This window comes from Lagopus leucura, unplaced genomic scaffold, assembly GCF_019238085.1.
Source record: "Lagopus leucura isolate 7727_CA_CO unplaced genomic scaffold, USGS_WTPT01 Super-Scaffold_100001, whole genome shotgun sequence".
NCBI lineage: Eukaryota > Metazoa > Chordata > Aves > Galliformes > Phasianidae > Lagopus > Lagopus leucura.
The window spans coordinates 100,027,338-100,048,104 of NW_024962262.1; the positions used below are offsets into that span (position 1 = coordinate 100,027,338).

Sequence of the window (20,767 nt, forward strand, 5' to 3'; positions counted from 1 at the left end):
CATATGCCTGTCATTAAAAATAATAAATTGGGCTCCCTTATCTTATGGAGATCTCTTACTTTAGCCCCTTGTTTTGGTCTCCTGTTCGTTTCCAGTTATTGTTGCTGACAGACTTTCACAGTTAAGGTTAAAACAAAGTGCAGCAGCCTTTCTTCCTCTTACAGTAGAAACACTAGCAATTCACACCTTCTTCTGATATTCCACTGCGCCAACTGTACTCTACAAATACATAATGGGAGTGATGTGAAAAAGCCTGAACAATAGGAAAGGAAACTAACTTCCATACAAAAAGAGCATTCTCATTACTCTTAACAATTGTTAAAGCATTAATCAATTCCTCATTTAGAATGCTGCCATTTTTGTGTAACTCTTTGCTATTTAATTTGGTATATATTCTTAGGAAGCCATTAAAACTGTGACTACTTATACCATGCAATAGCTGACCAGAATCTTAAGTGCTTCAGAGACTGAACATCGTCAATAACAACGTCACTGTTTTGTAACGACCAGTTATCATTATCACTAATATTTTCCACATTGTCATGATATTGACATGCAGCTAACACTCGATAACATTCTTTGTCCTCTAGATTTAGTTCTTATTCTTCCCCCTACGGTGAGCAATATCCTTTCTAGTGAATGTACAGGAAGACAGGGTTAGTTTTCTGTCTAATTATTCATCGAATAGTTGAAACAAGTTTAGAAATCCTCCCATTTCAACATTTAAATTAATAGAGTTTCTTATTTTAAGGCAGGAAAGCCACAGAGAAAATCTCTTCCCCAGAAAGAAAATATTTCTTCCCCAGAGAAAATATCCTTTACCCAATTCCACATCCAGATGCCAGCCATTAAAGATATTAGATGATCTTCCTTCTAACAGACAAAGAAAAACCAAGTGCTGCAAACACAAACGAATGCAGGACTTACTCAAAATAACACAGGGGCGAACTATTCAGCAGGAAATGTAATGCTCCATCCTAATGCCCAGGTCCACAAAGGTATTTAGTTGTCTCACATGTCCCATTGAGGTTGCACCTTTGGTATCTGTGGCCAATGGGCATTCACATACTTTTCCAGACAGGATCACAACTAGAGATGATTTCCACCTCTAATTTATGTCCTTCCTATCCTTCTGTTATGGCTAGTGTAGTTCCTCTATCCTAAACTGTTCAGTGGAAAAAAAAAGGTAATTTCTGAAGACATTAGTTTCTCTCCATTTAAAAGACCACACTAAGCTCTGGTTTATATTGTCTTCTTAAAGTAGTCTTACACTATTTTTTACATCAAAATATGAAAATTAAAGCTTCTCAGTACTTATTATTGATTTCTGTGGTCATATTTTCTTTTCTATTACCCACCATAATCCTATTTCCATGTCAGGAATTACAGTATTCTGTATAGTGTTCTGCTAGTCAAATGCATTAAAATACACCAGGAAGCTGTGCTGTGGAATACAATGGGAATTCATTAGTCACTTGCATGTGCTGAGTTGCTATCCAGAAACATTTCTCAACTCCATCTATATAATTGGCCACCCAGATTCCTTGAAAAAAGAACAGCTCATGGACTAAAACAAACTGTTTCCACAATGGTTTTCCCTTACAGCCAAGACAAAAAAAAGAAAGGCAAAATATTTAATGTTTATTTGTTACTTTCGTCTTCGCATTCTCCTTTCTTGGTTTTCTCAGCTTTAGTTGTGCTTCCAGAGTGTTTGACCAGTGATCTGTAAGTTCAGTTACACTGCTACTGAATGCAAGGACTTAATCTTGGTAGTATTAACTGTAATAGGTGTGGAAGCTAGCTCCATTGCAATCACATGGATTGTCATTAGAAAAAGAAAACAACAACAACAAAAACCCTATAATTAACATTATTAGTGATTTGAGCTCATTTTATATTGAATTCATCTGCTAAGTATTTCTTTACATTTCTCTATGGCATTTCCACACATTGTTCCACTCTCTCCCCAGTGTTCAACCAGAAGGACAATGGGAGAAAGCAGTTCCATATTTTCAGCTATCTGTACACAAATGGAGCCAACCCAGGCTTCTATTTTATTCTTTCCTAAAAAGCTCCCAGGGCAGGAAAGGAATGCTGGATCAGTCCTGTCCATAGTCGCATGTTCCTGAGCATCCCACAGAGGGATGTTGTTGCTATTATTTTAACAGCAGATCTCTGCTGTTGTTGCTATTTTAATGGCAGATTTTAAAGCTTCCGCTGACATTGGTACAGATCCTGAAGCTCAGCTAGAGAAACAGAGGTGGCGAGCAGATGGTGATACAAAGGAGGAATGTTGTATCTATAAATATTCTAGTGAAATTCACATCCAGCGCTCCACGCAGGAGCCAACAAACTACTCTAAACCCTTAATTCTGGGTCTAAATTAGTCTTAGCTGGTGAATGCATTCTTAATCTGAGTTTCTCTGCCAAGGAGATTTTCACTCGTGGGATTTTTTATTTATAGAAAATGACTGGGGAGGGAGGGGGGGAATTAAAAAAAAAAAGATTGTGCTGTATTAATTTTCATTAGAAAAATGTTAGCATTTACCAAATAAGGGGAAACATTTCCCTCTGAGTTGTTGGGGCTTCTGAAGCATCCCAAAGGATGGGGCAGTGGTGAAGACATCCATCTCCAGGAAAACATTCCTGAAGGTTTTGTCAGATAATGTTACAGTACATCAGTTAAATCTGTGACAACTCAAACCCTCTCCCTAAAATTCTGGAGTGTTTTAATGCTCTGAACTTCAGAACACAAGTATTAAGCACAAAGTTTTGCATTTAAATGGCATTGATTTTGCCATAGACAGAGTGCTTTGGATTTAGGATGATGACTCACAAACACTGTTTTCTTATCACTGATATATCACTGACTGAGTACTCAAATGCTGCCTGAAACAAAATGAGCAGGTTCAGAAACATCTTGGATTGAGGATGATGGAAGGTCAAGCAGAAAGCAAGTGGCAGGACACGGAGCCAAGCTCAAACTGTATATTTGGTTCAGACTGGGGGTTAGGAAAAGGTTTTTCACCAGAGGATGGCGAAGCCCTGGAGCAGGCTCCCCAGGGCAGTGGGCATGGCCCCAAAATGCTGAAGTTTAGGGAGAGTTTTGGTGTTGCTTTTAGACATAGGGTTTGTATTTTGGGTTGCGCTGTGTGGAGCTGGGAGTTGGACTTGGTGACCCTTGTGGATCCCTTCCAACTTGGGATGTTCTGTGATTCATCTCCTTGATATCCACATCCCTCCACCCCTGCCTCCAGGAAGTGTAATGTCATCTAACCTGAGTAGCACAGAGCAATCTACACTACGGATATCCATGTGAATCTGAAAAGCCTAAACTGGGAGTTCTGATGTTTAATTTTTATCTTGAAGCGTCAATTTTTTTGCTAGTTGTGGTAAAATGCATCTTCTTAACTATTTCTCTACTCATGAAATATTGTGCAAGATCAACTATTGTGAAAAGGGAATTCTGCATTTGGCAGATATATATCAGTAACAAGAGAGTGCAGAATCCTTCATCATTGGGTACCCTTTTACCAGCAGTGAACAGGCATTATGCAATTGGTTTGAAAGAAAAATATTATAAAAGGTCTAAATACTGACACCTTGCCTATACTCTGCAAATCAGCTGCACTGCTGTAATAGAAGAAAGAGCAGGGCATAAAGATTGCTGTGTTTCTCCATAAACATCCTGTGGCTGAAGTCCAAAAGTCAAGCAATAGCAAAACTCCTTTCCCTATCTTTTATCTCAGATTGATATTCAGAAACAAAGATAATTTTTCACCTAATGGCTCCCCCCCGTTACTGTTAGTCATACTGAGAGTGGTAGAGTCTTGTGCACCAGCTGTACACAGTTCTGACAAATGACAGTGGGTTTACACCCAACCAGCTCCAGCACAGGCTGAAACTAGCATGCTAGACTTGAATTTTGAATTATGCTCATGTATATCACTATTATACTTAAAATCTTGATGGCGTTTTTCAGTGCATATAAATGATATGAACGATTTTATTTCAATTTTGACTGTAATTTAAGACTTTAGATTTAAGTAAACATGTAAATCACATCTGATATACAAGTGTTTTCCATCTCCCAGGGTCAATTTTTCTGAACAAGGACATGTGAGAGATCACAATTTCACTTTTCTTAACATTCTGTCTTGCACTGACACTGTAAAAGATGATGGCAGGTGGCTTCTAAATGAACTTGAGTTCCATCATCAGAACTGCCAAACATGCAAAATAAGATCATGCACAAAGGGAAATAAAATCAAAGTTCCGCTAACGTCTGATGGCAAGCAGCAGTAGGGCTCAACAATTTTATGTTGAAAGGAAAATATGGAATGAAAGGAAAGAGTGTGGTTCATCACCTCACAACTACAACAATTTCAATCTGTGCAATGGCCAGTTCTGCTTAAAATTACTTACTTATAAGATGAAAAATTACATTCCTTTCTGAAGGGTCTATCCCTTGCTAGAGTTACACATCGCATCTAGAATTCCTGCAATTGAAGTACTAAAGAAATTACATTTCAGCCTACATCCTCTATTGTTTACTTTGTGCCACTAACAGAACTTTATGCAGTTTCCATTTCCCCTACAGTCAGGCACTGATCCTACACACACACACGAGTGTGAGCTCACCTTTCCTGCTGGGAGTGATTTCAATGGGAGACTCGCGGCAGCAAAGGATGGGAATACATTTTGGCAGGATCGGGGCCTCAGATAGCAAGGAGGAAACTGGCTAACAGAAACCACCTCTGCAAACACAAAAAGTGGAGCAGGAAAGATCCCAGGAACAAAAATTGGAGTTCAATACACTTTTAAATGCCAGCCAGCATTTTTAAAGGGAGAGCTGCTGGAGCTGGAAGATTTCAGAGCAGATTAAGCTTCTTTTATGCTTGACTTGAGAGTGTCCCTTTAAGGGTTTACGGTATGGCACAGCCCAGGGTTTGCTTGGTATGGCTTTTCCTAAACTATTATTTTCTTTTGCTGGGAGAATCAGCAACTAAAAGTGCAGCTCCTTCTTCTTCACAGCTGTTGCTCCCATATTGCTAAATATTTCCCCTCCAGCTTTTGCCCTTGCCTCGTTCACGGGATGTAAATGATGCAGGAATTTCTGCTGTTCTGCTTCAGTTTAGCACAGTGATAATCTCTGGCAAACGATGGCAATCTGTCTTTCATTAAAAAGAAGTTTTTGCACTTCTGTTTAGCACAGGGAATTTTTTGAATTGTCCTCCTAAGGAAGGATTTCACCCCCACTTTTGCCTCAAGGGCAGCCCTTGCTGCCACGAATATATCTGCTGGATCCATGGGAACGCTGCTGCTGTTGAGTGACTCCCACTGAAGACAGCAGCAGGGCGACTTTCATGTCTTAAGTCCTTACTTCAGGTACTTGCTGTAAGCTAAGTTGAGCAAATAGATGGATAAAGAGATGCTTCTCTCGTAAAAACACAAGACAATTCTCTACTTAGAAAAAAAAAGTGTGCTTAAGTTCCGTAGGAAAGCAAGTGCCACTGCTGGAAAAAATAAAATAAAATGCAAGTTGCTTTCTTCACCAGAGCAGAACTATCCTATTTCTGGCCATCCAACATGATGCCGATATCAGTTACTGCTAAACAAACTGTAAGTGCTAAACAGAAACATAAAAGACAGATATTTCTCAAATGCTTTAAAAAAAAGTTAAATGTTCAAATTCAGGACGTTAGTCAGTACAGATTAGCCTACACTCTTATTCAGAAAAACACACATACTCAGAATATTATTAATATAATACATCCAGTATACAATACTATAAATCTGTCTATATAGAGGGACTTACATGTGCACACAACATGAGGAGAGTATATAACAAGTAAAATGGGATTTGAATGCAGATGCTTTGCTATTCGCTCTTTGACAGTCACTTTTACTGAACTGGAGGAATTTCCTCCGTGCAAAAATCCCCAGTTTAAACAAAAAGAAGATAGAGAAAGAGAACTGCATTCAGTATAAATGGGTGAGAGTAGATATTTGGAAAAAAATCATGGCCACTGCACAGCCTCTGCTTAAACACAGTGATATGATGACTGGATTGCTCAGCTGCTTGCTGAATTTGGCCCTAAGTAGATATCTAAGGACTTATTTAAAGAGAGAAAGGGAAGATTTAAAATAAGTTTTGAAAAGCGATGCCCTCGTAAAAAATAACTTTATCTGTTTGAGCTTAGTCAAAATCTTATAGAAGAGAGAAAAAATGGATAAAAGACTTTCAAAAGTGCTGTGTGTAAGTGGCTCAATCACTGATTCCTTACCAAACAGGGAAGCCCTCCGAGGCAGCAGCGTCAGCTGGGAATTCTGTTACTTTTAACCAAATGAGGAACATGAAGAGGAAGAAATAACAAAACTCTGCAGATGTGGCCTTCTCATTTTAGATTGCTCTCTGCATCCACAGAAGAGACTGCTCTCTATTCCCTTGTTTATGTTCAAGATACGCAAAATGTACAGGTATCTCCCTCAGCATCGTAGGCAGAGGAAGGGGAACTGCATGTCATGGATTTTCTGATATAGTTCGCAAAATACACCTCTATAAAATGGAGATTTAACATATGATTCATTGTGCTCTGAACCAATGCAAGACCTCTGTTCTGCTTCACAAATTTGTTATTTCTTCATTCTTCACTTTGGGTTTTCCCTGTACTGTGAATTCTGAGTTCCTGTCCCAGTATCATCAGGGGTCACGTTGAATTTGGTATTAAATGATGCCAAACTCACCCCTCAAGTAGAATAATGAGGAATTCTAGTTGAAGTCTCTATTACCCTCATCACAAAGGCAGCAGGGATGAGTTAGGGGCGTTTCACCTCTGTGCTCAATGCAGCAAATTGTGTTTCACCTAATGAAGTGCACATCTCAGTATGTATATGGGAACAACTGTATCCAACCGCAGTGTAAATGGCTGGCGGAAATGCTGCATTATTAAAGGGAGGTGACTAACCAGCAACACCTTCAGAACATTACTCTTTGTACAACTGCAGTTTGTCCCAAAGCCCTCATCGTGGATTGGCGCTCTGCAGTAATGTTAATGCAAACCAAACAAAAAAGAGAGCTGATCCAAAGAGCCACTAGTGTAAGTAAGGACGTGTGACATCCTAACTGCTAACAATGAATCGTCTCGCACTCCACAAATAAAGGGAAATGAGCATCCTGATTTGCAGGAGAAAACATGATTAATGTCATGACTGACACTCAAAAAAATATTATGAATCTGGAGTAAACCAAAAAAGAAACGGAAAATAGGGGGAAAAAAACAGTCTAAAAAAGCCAGAATTGTATTTTTCAGGAAAAATAAAGAAAATTAGCTGGCATAAAAATCACTGGATGACTATGGTAATAATATTTTTCTTCCCATATGTCTGTGCAACGAACATCACTGTGTTGCAGTGAATAGCAACTGTCTGAGACGTAGCCATGTGGATCCCAGCTCAGGACCGCCAAACGTTTTCATAAATAATCAGCGAGCATCTCAATTTTCATAAGCAAAATGATTAAGCGTGGATTCATGAGCAAACACACAGCTATTGTCATAAGAAATCATTATCATATTCATAATTCTTCATTTAGATCACGAGGCTCTTGCCAGTCTGCACAAAGGAACAGCATTTCCAAGAAATTTTGCCACTGCACAAAAATCCCTGTCTTCCTCCCCCCTCCGTCCCCAGCTCCAGCAAAGACACAGAAATACACACAACCACAAGTAGAAATTGGGAGCAGGAGGAGAGACTGAGTTTTCTGGAGTAGCCGATGACCGTAAGTAAACTTTAATTACTTCCTTAACGATATGAAACGCGCAACACGTAATTTAATTAGCAATTAGAAAATGCCTCTAGGTACACCAATATAATAAGAAACTACAGCCATTGCAATAATGGCTGACATGCTCCGTAGGGCACATAAAAACACTTCTGTTTATGGATAATTTAAATATGAATAAGGAACAGAAAGCTCTGATTTTTATACACAAAGGAAATCAATACTATACAACTGCGTAATAGCATAGACCTAAAAAAAAAAATCTACACACAACTTCTACTGATTATAAAAAGGCTGAAGCCCTGAATAAAAGTGGCGAGTAGGATTTAAAATGTTTTTCCAAAAAAATATAAAACCTCTATGGGGTTCACTGTAAGTGAGAATATTTCATTTAAATATTTCTCCTGCAATTCTGATTTCTTTTACATCAAAACACGGAGAACAAAAAACCATGGTAAGAAACCTTGTTGGTTGGTTTCCAACAGCTTCTCTATGAGAAGCTTTCCCTACTTATTTCAGGGCCCTCACATATCTGTGCCATACTAAATGATTATGCATTTGTCTGGTGCAACGTACTGCTTTCATAAACTGTATAAACCTATTCATTATTACATCTCGAGGAGCCATGCCATTCATTATTTGGGGGGGAAAACAACATGACGCCTCCCAGATACAGGGGGTAAGTCCGAAAACAGTCTCTAAATTCTCCCCACACCACAGCCAGTCATTGGGGTAGGAAACAAAACACTGAATACTTCTTTCCTCCTCTGACCTTTCCTGTCTTGTTCCTCTTTTTTCTTCCCAAAAGAGATCCCCTTTTGTACCTAGTTTTCTATTCCTTTGCCCCTTTTAGATCCTCTCTCCCCTTCTTCATAACCATTTCATCCCCACCAGAGTCAAGCAAAGGGGAACCTCAGCATCAGGACGGAGCTACTGCAGCAGTTGCCCAATGACATTCTTTGTCCCACAGAGCAAAGGGAAAGAGGCAGCAAATGTCTCAAACATTTTCTATTCCCTTTTGGGGCTGAACTACTTTTTTGATTGATATTTAAACTTTTTATTTAAACTCATTTACTCTGGGTAAATGATGCTCAGCATCTTAATATTACTCAAGCAATCCATCTTGAAACGCTCTTAATAAACAGCCACCCTACAATCAGATCTTTCATTCCAAGGAGCAATGGGGGAATTTTTCCTCAAGCTTCATTATACGACCCTATTTTCACAAGAGCTATCAATTATTGACCATTCCTGTAACAGCACACCGCTGGCAATCTTCATGGCCACCCTCCCCTTCTCTCACCCCCGGCACAATTTCCTGAGTCCTGCAGTAACCAGAATTGCTCTGCACAGAACAACCAGAGTGGGCTGCAACGGCAAAGCTGGATTTGCAGTGCAGGGACCTGCACAACAGCGCCCAGCATTATGGCTGCATGCAGATAATGGCAGTAAGGAATGGGGCCGCCTCGCCGATGGACTTTGCTAGAGCTGTCAGATGGTAAATGAAGACTTTCTGTGCTTGCTCCAAGGAGCCTGGCACAGGAAACACCCAAATCCTACAATAATAGATCTTCTGTTTATCTTTTAAATTCTGAAGTGAAATAAAAACCATTAGGCACCACAGCCATGTGCTGCACTCTACATTTTTCCAGACTTTCTACATCCCTCTGGCATAAGAAACAAAAGGACAACTTCTCAGTTTAAAAAAGCAGCCTTGTCGCCTTGTATGGAGCACTGCAGCGTTGCTTTACACAGCTCAAAAGCAGGAGTGCTCAGACACTGCAAGGCCGGGCATAATGCCGAACTTTTATCTGACCCAACAAGACAGTTTTCATACTACCATACATTTGCAGAAGATCTGAAAAGGGAAGCACAGTCCTTTTGTAGCATAAAAATGGTCGTCCTGGTGTTACCCTCATGGTCATGATTATTTATTCCTACAGACAGACCCAGTGCTCCAGTAGACCAAAAGAAGCCCAGGAAACACAATGACTGCAGTTCTGACAGCCCCAGTGTGAGAAAGAGCAGGAAGCAAGAAAGGGTCTGATTTGTGCAATCCATATCTCTGCAAAAGGAGATGTCAACTGAAGTTTAGGATTGGATTTAGGATTGCCCATCCCAGTTGTTGAAAGGCATTGTGCTACAAGTTAGGGCAGCAGCAGAATCCGTATGATTTCAGGACTGAAGTCTGATTTTTAGAAAGTTGGTAGGAGCGTTTCCATCGAGGTCTGAGTGGGTACAAGTGAATACTCTGCAGGTCTCCTCCTTCTGCCTTTTCATCCCAGTTAAAAAAAAAAAGTGCTTGAAGTGCAATAAAACTACCTTTACCTCTCACTAGCGCAAAGTGCATCTACGGTGCTGAGATAACTTCTCCACTGAAAGCAGAATAGAATAATAACACCTATGCACAATGAATCATTTTCACTTACAGAATCATCTGAGCGGGAAGTCAAAGTGAAAAAAGGCCGTCTCTAAATTTCTCCATCTCTTCTCAAGGTCCCTTCTTTCTCAGCAAATTCAAACCTACAGAACTTTCAAAGACTCCCTTTATATTACCGTATGTCCCTTTGGAATTATTATCTGAACAGAAGCATCCACGCAGTCAGGCAGCACTTTCAATACCTTGATTAGGAATGCTGCTGTCAGCTGATGTACCTTCTTAACAAGTCTTCTATGCTCTCCACTCTCATTTAAAACAAAGGCCCTCTGATGTCTTCAGTTCTCCTATCAGTCTGGGGGCAGGTTTTTGATCTGACCGCTCTTTGTTTTCCACAGTTCCAAAAAGTAGACACTTGGTTTTGTTAATTCAACTGTCATGGGAAAAGCATTCACACCAGCCAAGAGCACACCCAGCCATCAGGGGAAGTCGCAGCAGCACCGTAAGTCATTCATACTTGTTCCGTATGCGCTCAGCAACTGATATTCAAACAACCTTTGCCGTGCTGATTTCCATCTATCTACTGATTGTTACGATTGTTTGTGTCCGTTCTTAACCAGCCATTAACGTGATCTTTAGAAACTGAAAATGGGTTTGTCAATAATTTCTTCCCAAATTCCTTTTCCAAGAATCATATACGTGGACATCACCAGAAATGTCCATTCAACAATATTCGTTCATTTCCTGTGCTCCCTCAAGAAGGAAGAGCGCTTAAGAATGACTGGCTGCGAGTACGTTGCACTGAAACTATCCCTTGTGACAGTTTTTTGTTCGGTGTTTTTATTTTGTTTCACTTTCAATACAATGAATTGACAAGGAGAACATGTCTTTGGAGAGATGAAAAATTAGTTATGTTGGATTTGGGAAATCACTTCGTTAGAAGAAGAAAAATTAACGGGTAGGTTCTCTCAGAAGCTCAAATACTTGATTTCGTCATTATCAAAATCAAAATCTCTTTCTTTTAAAATTTAAAACAGATTTCAAAATTAATTTTAAAATTATTTTTGAATTAGTTTAGACAGAAGGTCTTGGAAATAATTTTAAGGATGGTTGTGTGACTCAAAACCAAGAAGCATTCCGATGACACAAAAGTAAGTAAAGGTTTAAAGGTTGGCCAAAACCGAAGTTTTCCCACTTCTAAATAAAATTAATTAAAAAATAAAAAATAAAGAAAAAAAGAGAAAAAGTAAAAGAAAATGAGAAAAAGAAAAAAAATATAAAAGAGCAGAGGAGAAAGGATCTTCGATTCAACCAAACCTGAACCCCTCCTCAACATTTTCCCTTTTTTGGCTCAGCCTCGCCACGAAAAATCCCTCACTGATTTGGGTGCAGGCAGGAGATTCCCGCAGCCCGGGCTCCCCTGTTGTTGTCAGTGCTGACTTGGGCGTCACATCCCCCATCTCCCCCCAGTCTAGCTGCTATGTTGCACTCACACACACACACAGCGAACAAGGAGCGACTCCTTGTCACTCCTTTTCAAACGGGAATATTTTTGCAACGAATGCTTTTGTCTCTTCTCGTATTGATTTACTAATTCATTGCTGTCTGATCGTGCAGAATGCGGAACTAAAGGATGCCAATGGCGTGAATGTCGTTGCTGGAACTTGAACGGGCGCAGTGTTTCCTATCAGTATTAAAATTTTTTAACCGGTTTCCAAAGTGATTTTCATTACCAGAACAACCCTTTATTTGTCCTTAGCCCTCCTCAACGGAGCATGCCACGGGATAGACAACAGGTGCCCAGCAAGCAGAAAGGACGAAGTGGTAACCTGCTTTAAATGGTGATGGAGCGAAGAATTAAGTGGTGATGGAGCAATCGTTTTGATGGAGGAAGGAAAAAAAAAAAAAACAAAAAAAAAAAAAACCAACCGGGGGGGAGGGGGGAAGAAAAAAGGAAAATGAAAATAAAAGAAAGAAAGAGAGGAGAGAAAAGGGAAAAGAAAAAGAAAAGGAAGAAGAAGAGAGGAAGAAAAGAAAAAAGGAAAAAAAAATCAGCGTCGCCTCTCGGGATCCCGCTCCGCAGCGCCCAGCGCCGCTCCTGCCGAGGGCGGACATCGGACGCACAGATCCCGGTCCGCCGCCCGCGCACCGCCGCGCTCCACAGGTCGGGTCTCGCCATTCCTCACCATTGCTCGGGGAGGCGTCGGGGAGCCGAGAGCTGGCACCGAGTCCTGCAGTTCCCTCAGCGGGCACAGACCCTCCGGGCATCTCTATCGATCTCTGGAACGTGGTCAGTGTTAGAAAACTGAAGCTTTTTCCACTGAGCCTTGTTTTACGTCAGCAGTGCAAACTACAGATCTCAGTGTGAGCTCTCAGGGTGACTGAAACCGCATGTGAACAGATTTTTCTTACAGCAGGGACTGATGTAACTGCCGTACAAGCAGTTTCTTGAACTATTGTAAGCTGTAATCTAGAACAGAACACTATATATGTGTGTGTATATATATGCATACATATGAACAACATAACACAGTTCTTCGAAGCTTGAAAGCACGAAAATGGAAGCAGAGCCATACGGGAGGTGAGCTGGAGGGACGCCTATCTCTGACCAGAGGTGACCAAAGCGGTATTGCCGTGCTGTGAAACGATCCAAACGCTCTTTCCTGCACTCTAAGAAGACATTTTTCGACTTTTCCATCTGAAAGGAAGTATCCGTTTCCTAGGAGGCAGATAGGACTGAAGGGGGACGCTGCTGCCCGAGGAGGGGCCGATACTCGATACAGGCGCTCGGACCCGAGCGGGAGGAGGGAGCGGTGATGGATGGTGCGGAAGGAATCACAGACCTGTGCCGGTAACAGAAGCTCTCTGGATTCTCCCACAGTTCTTGTTAAAGACAAGAAATGACGATTGATCTAACAGCTTCCCCCGCGAATGGAACTAAACTACATTAAAAAAAAAAAAAAAAAAAAAAAAAAAAAAAAAAAAAAAGGTGACGATTTAAAATACATTTAAAAGGAGGACATGGGTTGATGCCTTTTCTCCTGCTTCGCATCCGTTACGCACTGCGGTCTCCGCACCTCCTCGGGGCAGGCGGGACCGCACCGCTCAGCCCCGCGCACGCCGTGCAACCCGCGCAGAGCTCACTTCGGCTCCGGGTTCCCGGCCCCGCCGTGGTCGCAGCCCGAGCCCCCGGGGTTCGCATCGCCGCGCGTGGGATGTACGGGGTCGCGATGGGGTGAAATGCTGCCGGGGTGGCCTCGATGTGGTGCAGCAGGTGGGAGGGAGGAACTTCTGCAGCCCCGCTCAGAAGTGAGATGGAAAACTCGGTGCCAGAGCGGGGGGTTCTGCCAAGCACAAAGCCGACGTTCCTCGACACACAGCTCGTAGTGGCGGAGAGCTGGTCAGCTGCCCGGCCCCATTACGGCGCGAAGGCCGCCGCGCTCCGCTTCTACCAGACACAGGCAGAGGGCAAAAAGCCCTCCGGAGCCTCACGCCCATACTGCTCCAACAACAGTTGGAGCGAGAACCGGAGTCGCCTCCTGGGCACGTCCAGAAACGGAGATGCACAAGGATGAGCAGCCAGAAACAGATGCGTACATCAAAACAAACAAACAAAAATAAAATGAACCGAATTCCTCATGCTTTGGGAAAGCTTCGCCCCTGCAGCGGGGGGGGGGAGAGGGGGGGAACTCCGGTCCCTCAGCGATGCGGCCCCCAGGCTGGGTGCGCGCCCCTGGACGTGCCGCGCTCTGCTCTCATCTTGATCAATACCGCTTCGGGCAGCGCACCGGGTGGAAAGTAACTGTAACTGGCAACGCGACGTCTTCGGGGATGGGCAAAAATCACACCCTCGAAAATGTGGGGTTTTGGGGGGTTCGTTGGTTAGTTGGGTTGATCGTAATCGACGTGTTCTTTTTTCTTTCTTTCTTTTTCTTTTTTTTTTTTTTTTCTTTTTTTTTTTTTTTTTTTACTTTTTTTTTACGCGACAAGAGGCTGTAGTGGAGGAATTCGCTTAAGAACACGCTGACGCCTTTCTATCTCTGTGGACGACATGAGCACCGAAATGCACGGAACTGCACATTTCCAACCGCACTCCTTTGCTCTGCCCCTGGAGCTCCTGCGGGTCCGCCCGTGTGGAGCAGCCGCGTTTCGGAAGGGAAATCCCGAACTCCCATCGAAACTTTCCCCAAAGCCGGCGGTCGTCTGTTCGCAGGGCCGAAATCCCCCCTCGGCCGTGAGCGAATCAGAGACACAGCATCGCCCGGGCCCACGACACGCAGCGGGGGCTCTCGGCTCCGCGTGGGGTTGGGGCAGCGCTACAAGAGCCGCCGCCTCCCACGGTCCCGCATCGCCCCACGCGCGGCTCCTCCCGGCGCAACGTGGAGGCTGTGGGAATCTCACGAGGTTCCCCAGGCAAAACGCGTTCCCCGGCGGTGCGGCACGGAGGAACGATCTCATTTTTCTCACGGTATTGCCGCGCTGGACGCTGCAGCCGAGGAAGGAGACATCCCCAGAGAGGGGCGGCGAGGAAGAGGACGGAACCTTCCTCTCCCTCCCTCGGGCGGCACTCCGTTCCCTGGGGCGGACGAAATACGGTGCGGCGAAGCCCCGACGGTTCGAAGTGAATTTTTGAAAAGAGTTCGATAAATCGGGGCCCGTTCGCTCTCTGCTGCACCGAATCGGTGCGCGTTTTTTGCAGCGTTCAGTTCGATGTTCGGGGCCCGCACCCAATACGCCTCCGGTACAAACGCTATACCCGCGCTATTCCCTACGCCATTCAAAGCAACGATTTGGAATCGGGAAGGTTTGGGACGCTATAAAAACTCCCTCCTCCAATTTTTTGGTATATCGCCGGAGATTTGGCGACGTTTAAACGCTTGAGGTGTAAAGTTTGTTCTTAATGGGGCCTTATAAAGCCGGAATGTGGGGGCCATTACGCGGCCGCGAACCAATTTCCACCCGGCAGCAGAGGTACGCTGCGCGGGATTTGGCTTTAATGAAGTGAGCGCGCAAATTGCAGCCGGGACTTCGTTTAAAGTCTATCAGCTTCCCCGAAATGGTTTCCCGAACTGTTCTTGATTTCCTTCGCTTTATGAAAAACACCACAGCGGCTCGCCGGGCCCCGGACGCTTTGCAGCCGTTCTCTGTCAGTCGCCCGCCCGGCGCGCAGGAGTGTTGGGGTTTAAATTAAACTTCTAGACCAACACAAATACATTGTATAGACGCCGGAAATTAGTGAGAAACGGTACTAAGAAAGACCAATGAGCGCACCTTCTCTGCCATGGCAAAGCAGATTTTTGTCTCTTCCTTTCCGTATTTGTTATTTTGAAAGAGGAATGCCCCAAAGCCGTGATTTCTCTCCTTCTCTCCTTTTTTTTCCTTTCTCTTCTTTATTTTTTTTTCTTTTTTTTTTTTTTTTTTGTTTTTTTTTTTTTTTTTTTTTCCCCTTCTATTTTTCGCTGTTCTCGCTGTTCGTTGCCTCCGGGCGGTCGCTGCACTCCGTCTCTCCGGGACGGTGCCGGTAGCACCGCGCAACGGAAGCGCAGCGGCGGGGACTGCGCAGCGCCGGGCCTTGCTCCCTCCGTAAACACTCTGCAGGGTTTTTACTACAGATTTCTTTCCGTTAATCGTTCGGTGATCTGTTGCTTTGTTTTTCTCTTCAGGTTTCTCTAAGTTTTTTCACGGCGGCCTTTCGGCGGCTGACACAGTAAAATCTCCAAATGCATGTATTGTATAATATATACAGTACAGTATATAAATTGCAATATATACCGTGCAACATATGTATATTGCGGTAGGTGTACATATACGTTTAAAAGAGATATAAGCGTGGCGGAGCGGCCTGGGAGCGGGGGAGGAAGCTCCTATCCTTTCTCCTACGTGGTGGCAGCAAACATCTTTTGGTCTTCTCTCCCCCAGCACCCCAATACTGAAGGAAGAGTAATTACCGAGAGCGACCTCGCTCCGAGACCGAACCCCTCAGGGGCAGCGACGTGGCCCCGTCCCTTTCGGCGGCGCTCAATGCCGGCGCGCACCCACCCGCGGCTCCGCGGCTGCGTTGGAGGACCGGAGAGATGTGGCTGAGGGGGAAAGGGACAAGAGGAGCCCCAGGGTTCCGCTGGAGCCGGGGGAAGGCTCCGGGCTACCGGCTGCCTTTCAAATAATATAGGACATCCAATAATAGTAGTGTATAATAATAGTAGTGTATCACAATAATGGTAACAATCATAATAGCGTAGAATAGTAAGTGTAGTAAATAATCGTGTTAATATTAATGGTAATAATAATCGATTTTAAGAAACGGGAGCGGAGCCCCGTGCTCTCCGTCCCCAAGCACCAGTCAGCCCCTTTTCCCCCATCCCGCCGCCCCCCGCTCCCTCCCGGCTCCTGCGGGTCCCGAGCTGGGCACGGTGCTGCTCCGGGGCTCTCCTCCTGTGCCCGGCACCCTGCTCGGTGCCTACGGGGCAGACTCAGCTGTGACGCGATTTTTGTGCATCTCAACACCCCGCAGTGGTGGGGGACCCGGACGATGTGGTGTGTGTGTCCCACCGCGATCAGCACAGAGCACAGAGTCGGGAGGAGAGGGGGAAGGAGGAAGCGGGAGACGCTCTGGATCCGAGAGAGATTTAGGACCGGGAGGGAAAGTGGGAAAGAGCTGCGGAAAAGTCACTGCAAACCGAAAATACTAAGAAGAAAAATAACACAAATCCGAGAAATCTCCGCACAACGCCTCCCCCCCCTCCCCTTCCTTTCATTTCCCTCCCCGACCCCCCCGCCCCAGCTCCGGGAGTTTCCCGCAGCGGCTGCCGGAGAGCGGAGCGACACTGACCGGGGTTGAGGTCCAGGCATTGCGTCGGGTCCTCGCCGTCGCCCAGCTGGCCATTGGGGCTGAGGCTTTCCATGGACAAATCCAGCCCCTTGTCCTCCCAGTCCCGCAGTTTCCTCTTTTTATTCGTCCCAATCAAGGCTTCGACAGAGAATGCGTGAGCCCGGGAGCTGAGGGCCACCGCCGACCTCCGCCTCTCGCTCATCTTCCCCCCGGCCCGACCCTGGGCGGACGGCCCCGCGGCTCCAGCACCAGCGGCACAGCCCCGTCCTACATGGGGCTGCGGTGCTCCGCGGGCAGAGCGGGAGCTGTGCTCTGCTCACAGGGGCCGCGGGCCGGGTTTCATCTTTTTTTTTTTTTTTTTTTTTTTTTTTTTTTTTTTTTCCTTCTCCCCTTTCCCTCTGTCTCTCTCTGATTGATCCAAACTTCTGGGATTTTTTTTTTTTTTTTTTTTTTTTTTTTTTCTCCGAGAGTTAGGCAGGCTGCGTGCGCCTGTCAAGTGAGGGAAAAAAAAAATAGTGAAAATATATATATCGTTGACCAATGGGAGAGAGGGATCGGGAGAGACCCAAAAGCTGTGGACCAATGGGAAAGGAAGGAAAGCCGGACTTCGGAACGAGGAATTTTGGCCGTCCGCGGCCCCCGAGCACCGGGCGGGGAGTTAACCCTTCGCGGAGCGCCGCGCTCTGAGTGCGGGGAGATAGCGGCTGTGGTACTCCTGCTCCCACGGGCTCGGGAATGAAGCCCGAGAATTAAAAAACAAGCGACCTGAAGTGCTCGAAAGAGGCCTTAAAATCTGGGGGTGCCGGACCGGAGGGTGCAGCTCAATCGTCATTCACGCCGTGTGTCGTGGGGTCGGCAGTGCTGTGGGCGGCAGGAATTTCTCGCTATGTTTTGAAGCGAAACTTACAACGTTTATATTTTATTTTATTTTATTACTCTATCCTATCTTATCCTATCCTATTCTATTCCATTCTATTCTATTTTTGTTATTTAATTTAATTTAATTTAGGCTTATTGTATTTTATTTTTATTTAATTTTTTTTTTTCTGTCATTTTAGCCATTGAGCGAATAAACCCTCCAGGCACAGCCCTGGGAAACGGTAGAGATGGCATCGGCCCCTCTGTCTGCTCTGCCCCAAACCTTTCGAGCTCGCAGGGAAAAGAGAAATTAGGACCGAATTCCGAGAGGGGAAAACAGCTCTATGATCAGAGCGCGGGGATCCGTGCGATCGAGAGAAACCCGGGGGAAAACGTAGGAGTTACATCGCTTCCGAGGATCGAGGGGAGGCTTGGGATAAATAATAAATAATTCTATAGGATGAGCTGGGCTTAGTGTGGATGGAGCCTCGTAGGGCGGTGAATTGCGGGGAGCGGTGCTCGGGATCGGAGGCTGCGGAGCGCCGTGGGGACGAGGGGTGGGAACGGCTGGCGACACTGCCGCGGTGCCGCGTTTAGGGGTACGCGGAACACCTTGGACACTTCTGCCCGACCTGAAGCGGGGTCCTCCGGGATTCGACCTGGGGGAAGGAGGATTCGGGCAGAAAGGCGAGAAAGGAATGATTTCCTCAGGAAGCGCCGGCAAAGCGGAGTGCCGCTATCTAGGCCGAGGAGCGGGTTTTGTGCGGCCCCGCCGCCCGCCCCGCACCCCCCGCCGCTCCTTTCCCCTCCCCTCCCCTCTAGGGCATCGCCTGTGACGGGTCGTGCCTGGCCGGGACTGCCCCAGTCCGCGGGGAGGGAGGTCGCGTCCCGGATCCCGGGGGAGAGGGAGAATGCGGGGGGAGAGCAGGGAGCGCAGTGCGCTCGGAGGGAGCGCTCGCAGGGGGCCGCGGCGCAGCGTCGGCACCGGGGCCGGGACGGAGTGAGGGCCGCGCAGAACACCGCCGGCTCGGGGGCCGTGGAGAGGGGCTGTGCGCTCAACCAGAACCCGCTCACTCATTTCCGAGAGGAGACGAAGAGCGAAGAGGGCTTCTAAAGGAGCTGGAAGGGATAGTTTAGAAAAAGAGCCCAAGAAAACAGAGAATTGTTTGTAGCGTTTTAGCAGGAGGAATTGGTGTTGGAAAGGCAGCGCAACTGCAACGAAATTTGGGGGGCGATGCATGAACACCGAGGTAGATCTTCCCGGGTTTCAGCGCAGTTTTGCGCACCGAGTGGTTCCAGCACCCCGATCCCTTCTCGGTCTCTGGCCGAGGAGCAGAGCCCCGCAGCGCACTGGCAGCGCCGGGAGCGAGGGCAGCGCCCAGCACAGCTCTCATCCTGACCAACCCCAGGGCGGGGGGGAGCGGGGGCAGCCCCTCCACCGGCCCTTCGGCCTCAACCTCCATTAAAACCAGGAAACCGCTCGCTGGAATCGAGCGGCGGGAGCAGGGGTCGCAGGGCCAGGCCCAGAGATGCAGAAAGAAATCATTCACTCCCGCTCCTCCCCGTTGCCTGAAAATATTTGTTTGTGGATAGGAATGTTTGCGAAGGGGAGAAACGGGGGTGGCGGCAGCGGCGGAGTGCTGCACAGATGTGGTGCTCCAGAGGCTGAGCGCAGCCTGCAACGCTGCTGCGCTATGGGGTACGGCACCGAGGGTCCCGCAGCCGCATCGCGTACGGGGAGTTCTTTTTTTTTTTTTTTTTTTTTTTTTTTCCCGTTTGTAATTGAAAACAATGCTAAAACGAGCGTGGGCTGAGGGCTACCCGATAACGGGGGCGCGGGGTTTGCTGCTTTTTAGTCCATCGATCGCCTTCAGAGCGCAGAGGAGCAGCCGAGGCGGTGCCCTCGAAAGAGGCTTTGGGGCGCTTCGAGCCACGAGCGGGGCTGCGGCTGCGAGCAAAGCAAGGCAGCGGTCTGTTTTATGGTCCGCACAAACGGTATCGCTGCGTATGATGAACTAATTCCTAATTACGTCCCTACTGTGGCGCCCATTCGTTGCCCATTTCCGCTCCCCCGCTCTTTTCGGGCTCAGAGAAACGAAGAGCCGCACAACGTTTACGGTCCGGGTGTTTTTAAATGGGCTTTGTTTGTGCTTTACGGAATGAAGCTCTCAATGAGTGTTTAAACAAACACCATGCCACTCTCCTAAGCCTTCCAGATGTTTGCAATAAAATGTCAGGTTTTGCCTTTGGGACTCGAAATAAAATTTAACTACCTTCACCCTGTAATTATTCTCTTAGCTCTCCCTTCATAAATTTATCTGCTTTCTATCAGGATAGAAAAAAATCCGATTATAAACTCGGACCATAAAACAGCCACCGCTTTCCCTCCATTTTACCAGGACCTCTCCTCTTTCGTTGCTTTCCTGCTTTCGGCGGGTTTCCCGAGCACAAAGCAGCAAAATATTCAGTCTCCCAGTACTGTTCCCGTGCCTTAGCCCGTCCACAGAACCCCGGCATCGTGTCGGGAGCTGGGGCTGTCCCCGTGCTGTAGGTAACGATGATGAACCCTTCTGAGCAAGCGGGTCCCTCTCCCGAACAAAGAATTGCAGAGACCTCTGACTTTTGGCTGCTACCTTAAAACAATAAAGGCAAAGCTAAGAGCCCTACATCGGGTATTGACCAAAATTTCGAACAACCCAGAGTGCTAAGTGATGTTTTCCTCCCTTTCTTTCTCGGTTTTTCCGTTTTCAGCCCTATTTCGTTCTGCGAAACCTCCGCAGCGTTCAGTTTTTGCTTCCCCAATGACCCCTCCATCCCCTTCGCCCTGCGCTCCGCCGGAATCTCAGAGCCCGCACACACCGGCGGTGCCTGCCGTCCCGCTCTTTTATTATTATCATCGTTTTCTCTTTGCTGACGTACC

General features: G+C 46.1%; 1 protein-coding gene across 1 annotated transcript in view; it reads right to left on the reverse strand.

Moving 5' to 3' along the window:
* The window catches only part of TBX15 (T-box transcription factor 15), an 88,851-nt gene extending 71,565 nt beyond the window's left edge, over positions 1–17,286 (reverse strand). The window contains exon 1 of the mRNA XM_042867422.1: positions 16,990–17,286. Within this exon, the coding sequence (XP_042723356.1) occupies positions 16,990–17,191 (202 nt within the window). The 5' untranslated portion in view covers positions 17,192–17,286. The remainder of the gene's footprint in view (positions 1–16,989) is intronic.
* Between the last annotated feature and the right edge of the window lie 3,481 nt (positions 17,287–20,767).